This window comes from Phragmites australis, chromosome 20, assembly GCF_958298935.1.
Source record: "Phragmites australis chromosome 20, lpPhrAust1.1, whole genome shotgun sequence".
NCBI classification, from domain to species: domain Eukaryota; kingdom Viridiplantae; phylum Streptophyta; class Magnoliopsida; order Poales; family Poaceae; genus Phragmites; species Phragmites australis.
The window spans coordinates 1,536,602-1,544,906 of NC_084940.1; the positions used below are offsets into that span (position 1 = coordinate 1,536,602).

At 42.9% G+C, this 8,305-nt stretch overlaps 1 protein-coding gene across 1 annotated transcript; it reads right to left on the bottom strand.

Moving 5' to 3' along the window:
- Nucleotides 1-3,259: 3,259 nt before the first annotated feature.
- LOC133902487 (bZIP transcription factor TRAB1-like) lies at nucleotides 3,260-4,459 on the bottom strand. Its single transcript, XM_062344085.1, has 2 exons — nucleotides 3,840-4,459; nucleotides 3,260-3,763 (listed from the first exon to the last, which is right to left on the bottom strand). The coding sequence occupies exons 1-2, from the start codon at nucleotides 4,380-4,382 to the stop codon at nucleotides 3,692-3,694; spliced, it is 615 nt and encodes a 204-aa protein (XP_062200069.1). The 5' UTR covers nucleotides 4,383-4,459; the 3' UTR covers nucleotides 3,260-3,691.
- Between the last annotated feature and the right edge of the window lie 3,846 nt (nucleotides 4,460-8,305).

Sequence of the window (8,305 nt, forward strand, 5' to 3'; positions counted from 1 at the left end):
TTTTTCGTACTAGGTCGATCATCCCCCCACCAGCCACCGCATTTATTTTCGTTTCCATTTATTTCCCAAACGAGCTCGTTCAGGATCATCCCCCCGGCCGAATCTTTAAAAAAGGGTCTCTCGGGATCCCTGCGACAGGAGTTCATCCTCCGACACGGGTATAGTCCAACAATTTATCAAGAGAACGATTGCAAAAGAAGACATAATATATATGAACTTTTATCTATTTTTTATCATCTGTATTAAAATAAGAGGTATTGTCTCGTATATAAATTGTCAAAAATTTCTAACAAATAGAATCAAATTTTTTAATACATCGAAACAAACCTACATTCAATCATCAAACTCTAGATTTTCTAACAGATATCATCAACCGTGCCTCGTGTACTATGAAACGTCACTAATTTTTTCCAAGTAAAAATTACATCGGTGCTGGATAAGACCAAACACGTTCGAGTCGAATGTTCTTTGGCCCCCACCCGACCATCACTAGCAGGCTAGCTAATCTATCACTCCAATATTAATTGGGAACTTGTTTCGTGTGGGCGGTACATGCCGGCCGCCGAGAGGCTGGGACTCTCGCGGGCGCCGAGCAGCGCGCGTACGTACCTCTCAGCCTCCGCGGCGTATCAGCATCAGCGCCCGTGCGCGCGAAGCCCCATGCCGCTGCCGCGCTGTCTCTCGCCCTCGCTTTGTGGCCTCTCCTTGACGACGCCACCACGCCTCGCTCTTCATGGCACGTATCAGCCGCGCGGGAGACGAGATCTAGCAGGCCGCAGCGCGCGAGGACGCATGCACGGGGGAGGGTGTACGTCGCGGCCTCGGCGTCGGACACGTCAAATATTCTGCTTTCTTGTGATGGCCGGCCGGGCCTGCCCCAGCTGGGGCCGCGGTACGTGCTCATGCAGCATGCCATGCTGTACCTGCCGAGATGGAGATGCATGCCCTTCCTTTCGCGACCCAAGCTCACCCTCACCCTCACCTAGCTTAGGTTAGATTCTGCCTAACGCATTTCTTTCGTGATACAGAATCTTTTTTGAACGGATTTTTATTTATTTCAGCGTTCTAATAGTTTCTCTTCATAATTTTTTTTAAAAAATTCTAAGATAATTCCCTTTAAGACGGAATTCTTTACTCTTTCTCTTTACGAATTTCTTAGAAGAGAAACTATTATAAATAAGAGAAAATAAAGGAAATAAAAACGAAAAAATAGATTAGAAAAAAAACAAAATGAAGATAAAATGGTTGGGAATGATCTTAGGGTTTATTTCAATTGTAGATTATAAAAAACCCATGGTAGTTTTTAGATAATAAAAAATTAAATTGTAAATTATAAAAGTACTGAAATACGGATTACTGAATTGTTATAGTATAAGGATTGAATTGTACCAATCTAATTTTTATAATAAGTTGTTTGCTTAGATTATAATCATTCAGTTTTTATAATTCAGCTATTTATTTTAACTTATAGATTATAATAATAATTTAATTTTTATAATCGAACTACTTATTCTAATTTACAGATTATTATCTTAACCCAACTTTTAAAAGCAAACAGTGCCTTAAACCGGGATAGCCAGGTCCTAGCTTGTTTCTGTTCATCTATCCACTTGGGCATTTGGCAACCCACTAGTCAGTCAGTCAGTCAGGTTTGTGTTGTCACATCTCAAGAACTCTTGCAGCAGTCATGGTGCGTTTAAGATTTGTTTCTTAACAGAAGTGCTGTACCTGAGAAAATAAAAGGGAGAATTTCTTCACAGAAGAAAATAAAGGGAGAGAAATAGGGACCTAACCGGAACGGACACATGTAAAAGACAAACAGCTTCTGCATCTTTGTGGGATGTGCAGCGGCGCCAGATTTGCCACAGTTTTGCCCTTGTGATCTTCACAGCGGTGAACACAGATACGAGTACACTTGCTGTAACAAATATCTCCCCTACAGTTTCACCTGATATCTTGCCCGGATCATGATCCGGACGAAGGCAGAGGAAATCATGGCTTTATTCGTCCCCGCACAAATGGGCGTGACATCTATCTCGTACCCTAATTGCGTAATTTTTGGCCGGGGCACATCTTGCGGTTTCCATAGGATCTGAACTGTTATCACAGTAGAAAGGTGCTTCCTTTCATCCTTTGTCTTCAAAAGATCAAGATTCTAAGAGTATACGTGTGGTTGTTATTGTGGTGACGTTTACTTATGCCATGTACTATTTTGGAGTTCTTGACGCACAAAGCAAGAGGATATTGGTTTAGGATCTATGGTGATGTGACAACATATCATGACCGATGGGCTTTGGGGTCCAGCAGAGAACTGAGCTCCTCAAAGGAAAAACATGGAGACGACTTCTGCAATTCTGCGTCTGCCTGGGTTAAGCAACACTATGCTATCTAAATATGGGAAATTACAGAAAGGCACACCAAAATACCAAATTATAAGCACCTTCACTGATGATCACGATTTGCAAGCAGACAACAACTCGACATCAGGAGATGTGTGAGCCACAGAGCTCGATTCAGCTGCGTAGCCTTTCTCTCTCTTTTTTTTGACGCCTCCTTTCTTCTTCTTTTTTTCAGAAAAAGAAGGTCGCGGAATACGATCCTACCATGTCCAAGAACCCACTTGGAACATTTGACAGGAATTTCGCCGAAAATGAAACGCCCCTTGCAAATCTGTAAGGAGGAAATAGAATCTACAAAGCACTAAGTCTCTTTCAGATTGAGTTCTAAGAAATTCGTCGGCACCATACAAAACCCAGTACTAAACAGCTGCGGTTCCTGTGTTTTAGCAGAGGCAGCATAATATGTAAACCCAAAAGGAAACAGAGCAGATGCTCCTTCAGGCTCAGGGTCTGTGAAGAACTTGCAAGCGAGAGAACGAAGAAAACAACCTGTCTTGCACTTTGCAACAGGCCAACAGCCAAATACTATTCGGAAATAAAGACGGCATCTCCCTTTCTGAAATCGACAGGCGAACAACCGAGGGCACAAAGATAACAAACGATAAGTAGCAAAGCAAGAAAAATAAAACATTCGCCCATCCACCAGAGCAAACAGGTTCCCAGGACCCAGGTTGTTCTTCCTTCCTGGCCCCCCAAAATGTCATTGTTCCAGGAAGCAATAGTTGAGCAGGCTCATCGTCTTTCTGTCAAATCCCGTGCGATTAGGAACATACAGGCTATGCTTGACATAGCTCTAGCTCCACAAATCTATGAAGCTCATAAATCGCGTTTAGATGAGGTATTTTATTTCTATTTTAAACTAAAAATATAAACTTAAAGCACTTTATTTTAATATGCATCGTTGGAGCTCGGAGTTAGTGCCCTGCCCATCAGAGCCATAGACATATATATAGCAGCAGGAGTAAGGACACCACCATGGTGGGGGTGGGGGGAGGGGGAAGGCAGCCTCCTCCAGCTATCTATGCAGCTGCCTGCTACTGTACAGATCGATAGATTGAGGCAAAAACTACTGCATGCCCTAGAGGAAATTAAACATGAGACTTGATATATGTACATGGACGGCAAGCTTAGTAGAGCTAGTAGCAGCGTTCTACTGACTTCGGCATATGATGAGCTACGTGAGTAGTAGTAGTAGTAGTAGAGCACTCACTAATTAATCACTTGTAATCACTGCTGATTACCACCAAAAAAGAACTCAGAGACCTGCTTCGATCTTCACCTACTCGTCGCCCTCAAAATGGCGCGGACGGCATCCTCTGCAGCGTCTTCTTCACCAGCACCGGCACCTCCACGGACACCCTCAGCTGCCGATTCAAGAAAGGCAAGAGCTTTGAGGATACATAGAACGATGGATACCTGTGCGAGATTTCGATCGCGTACCTGCTCGTACTTGACGCGGAGGCTCTCATTCTCCTGCTGCAAGAGCTGCACCTCCCTTTCGAGCTCGCGGACGTAGGCCTGCTTGCGCGCGCGGGAGCGCGCGGCGGACTCGCGGTTCTTGATCATGCGCTTCTTGCGGCGGTCGGCACCTCCGACCCCGACCCCAGCCCAAGTGACGGACGCTGCGGGGTGGAGGCGCATCTCGTGCTCGAGCGCTCCGCGGGCGGCGCCGGCGTCGAGGTTGTAGGAGACGAAGGACGCCGGGGACGCGGCGGCATTGAGGGAGCCGCCGCCGAGGCCCATGTTGTTGCGGATGCCGCCCGCAGTGAAGATGCCGTTGTCGCCGACGGAGTAGGGCGGGGAGCCGTGCGCGCCGGCCGCGGCCGCGGAGGAGAGGAGCTGGAGGTGCGAGTTGAGGCTGAGCTGCGTGGAGATGAAGCTGCAGGCGGAGGCGGAGGCCGCGGGCTGCGGCGGGGAGGCGCTGGGGCTGCTAGTGGTGTTCGCCCATATGTCCTCGTCGTCCTCCATGTCCATGGTCGCCATCCCCCTCGCTCGTTGCCGCGCTCTTTGCTTGCTTGTTTTGGGCACGCGCCGGCGTCCCACAGGCCACAGGTGTGCGTGGCTTTATTAAGTGTTTGGTTGCTTGATGTAGGTGCAACTTTTTTTGAAATAATGCTATTTGCCGAAATAGGTGCGGACATCCTAGTGACAACGGGTCACATGACTCGTCAACCGCGTGCTGACATGTGTGCCTCACGATGATATTTAATTTTTTTATAATTTTTAATATAATCTCATATGTTTTTTATATGAAAACTATACATACTGATAGTATCTATAATTTTTTAATCGAATATTTTTCCATTAAAATCTAGTTAGATAAAAAAATGACTAGAAACTCTAGATCTAATTTTTCAGATCTAAAATTAATAACCATTTTATAGGAATATAAATATATTTAATAGAAAATTATTTAATTATAAGCTTGTAGATATAATCGATAGATATTATTTTCATATAAATATCATCTCTATTTAACATCATCTGAAAAAGTTATGAATTTTTTGGAACATCGTCTAGGGGATACATGACATGTCAGCATGCGGAGCACCGACAGTCCCTAAGGCCCACTACAACTTTGCATGTCGGAGGTCCTTGTTTGGCACTTCGCGTGCCGACATATACCTATTTTTATGAATATCAGATTTTAGGTATTATTTTTGCAACTTTTCAATAAAATAATATTATTTAAAAAATCGATGAAGGTGAATGGGCGGGATAATCCTGGATGGACAGGATGATCCGAATGAGATGATACAAATTATTTGGTTAGGTATAAGAGACGATACGAGAATATGTTTGGTTGGATGTATTGACTGGTACGAGAGTGTGTTTGCTTACTTAAAAGGCATGTATTATACCTATAGAGAACTTGATGTTTTTTGATAATAAGTTTTTTATATTTGTAATCATAAATAAACTATTCTAGTTTCACTAATAACTATTAGTTAAAGTTATTCATAAATTAGGTGTTCACTAACCATCACTAAATGTCCATAATAATGGTAATAAGTATTTAAGACTAATGTCATCTAACTATTACTAGTGCATAACTAAATCTCCTTAATAATCACTAATCTCTATTTTATAAAGCACGAGTTGTAAGGGTAAAAACCGGGTGGACGATTTGCGCGGGGTGCTATGGGTGCAATCTGTGGGCGAGGTTGTGGTGGGTCTTAGATGACGGGGTGCCAGAGGATCCATGCAACGGCGAATTAGATGCACCATTGCTCTCCACACCATCACACTCCCCGCCCCTCCTCCCATCACTCTCGTCGCTGCCAAGATCTCCTCTCCTATCATCGCTCTCCCCGCCACCGTGCGCCATGACTCTCCTCCCCTCGTTATCACCGTTGCCATGCACTCCGCCCTCTTCACCGCCACCATACCCCCCAAGCCTCCACATCTCCTCGCCACCACCATGCCCCCACCCTGCCCACTGTCTACTTTCTCGTCACCGCATTGTCAAGCTCCCGCCCTTAAATCCAAGGCTTATCTGCATCGGCATCCAGATATTTGCTTCTATGTTGCCTCTCCTCAGGTTCAATTTTGGAATCCTAACCTTTAGCTTGATTGCTCCTTCTCCTTTGACTCCAGCCGATCTCCGTTGCCTCTCAGATTCAATCGGGTGGAGTTGAAGGCGGAGGCGCGCATCTTGGATGGGTGGCAGTGCACATGCCATGTAAATGAAGGAGGAGAGAAAGAGAGATGCCTGAGCGTTGATGGTGCTGTCGTACCATGAAGAAGAGGAGTCTGAGATCCCAACAAAAAAAGCAGGCAACATGCCTTGGATCCCTACCTGCTATGGTAGATTCCTTCCAGGTCATGCCCTACCTCCTTCCCTCTCCACCCTGCCCTTCTCTCTGCTCATTGCTAGTCCTCTCTATGTATACTAATTCATCTAATTTTCTTTCTTTATGTGTTCAAATTTTTGGGCCATTGAACCAAACAGACGAGTTCCTGTACGTAATGTTGGATCTGTTCCAATTGGAAACTATTGAATTCATTGTTGTTTGTTTTATAACTTTTGTTTGGCATGGTGTTCATATGATCCCTGCACTTTTATCTACCTCGATTTGGCTTGATGGACCAGGGACAAGAAACATTTTATCAAAGAAAGTTGTAGGCTTTGAGTGTTGGGGCAGTCGAGCAAATATTGCTGTAACTTAAGCTTTTGGAAAATGCACTAAGGACCTGTTTGGATCCCTAGAATTGAAAATGATTCCATCAATTAAATTCAATTTATATTCCAAAATAGAATTGAATTGTCTAGAATTTGATTGAAATCCATTTTTCTTGTTTGGATGTACATAGTATTCTTTTCTAGGAATCAAATTACAAATATTGTTTGGATGTTCAAATACGAATAACAAATAATTTTCCTTTTTGAATATAAAAACAAACAAATATGCTCTCTCTCTCTCTCTCTCTCTCGACCTCGACCTCGACTAGAATATTGAATATTACAATCAACAAGGAATCAACTTCATCGATGATTTTAGCAAGTTCTCACAGAGATTATGGCACAAAAAGCAAACATCCTCTTTAGGAAGCGATTCAGCTCACACAATCTGCAATGCCATAATCTGGACACTGATAGTTCAGCAATCTGCAATGCCATAAACAACATAAATAGTAGGTTATGGTACAAATAGCGATTCGACAAATAGCAAACCGCCTCTTTAACAAGTTCTCACATAGATTATGGAACAAGAACAAGTAACCACATGTTTTTCAAGTAACTCATAGAGATTATGGCACAAATAAGTGGACATTGATAGTTTATGGATCAGAAGCATAAAAAGGTAGCTATACCTCTATCTCAACTAGAATACTAAATATTACAATCAACAAGAAAACAACTTTAGATTGTGTGAAGCATGGTAATGAAGTTATCTTCTTAGTTCCTACTAAATCCACAACTGAAACATCATATGACAGGAAACATATGCTGAAGAAGCACAAAAAGGTAGCTACACCTCTCTCTCGACTAGAAGTTTCTTGTGAAACACAATGCAAACCTACTCACTAAAGTAGCAATAAACATCATGATAACTAGTGGTGGTGGTAGGAGCTGAAGGCATGGCTAAGCATTGCTTCTGGAACAATTCTCCAAGATCAGAAATGTTCCTGGTGGAAAAATTTATATTCCTGACCAGATATTTCAGAAACAAGCATGTAAGCATATGACAGAAAAACCATGATATCAGCACCTCGACCATGACTTAACAAGACAAAGACACTAGAAATCTTGAAGAAAGTTTCACCCTCCTCATATGCTTTTGTATCTTTCTTAGGTTGATTCTCTTCTAGGTACTTTGAAAGCTAGCATGCCATTTTACAAATGATACTTCCACTCATTCTGAGCTCTATCACCCATGTTATAGTACTCCACAAAAGTGTCATGCATCCAGATAGTAAGAAATTAGATGGTTAATGATTCTACCACTGGCATTGACAAGAAGCCAAATTTCTAATGTCCTACTTCCAAACACAAATTAAAAATGAAAGAAATTATGAATAGAACATACATGGAACTAAGGGTGCATGAAGAAACCTAATGCAACCATCTTGATAATTTTTTTTGCCTAATATGATAGAAACATCTTGACAAAATATGAAGGTATGAAAGATACGGGAACAGAAAAATTCTACGCATGTTAGGTTGGAAAATTTTCTCCCAAATTGACACTGTCGGAGTATTGAGTAAGGGGGCATCTTGGCCAACAGGCCTCACAAGGGATGTGGCGATTGGGGGATATTTCCTGAACCTTGGTCCATTGTGCGACCAACGAGAGGCTTGCCCGACCACCCTCCTTACGATACAATATGGTTCCACGACCAGCCTTTGCTGATCGCGGGATGCACATACCTAATCTGTCTAATCATATTTATTAATATCTACT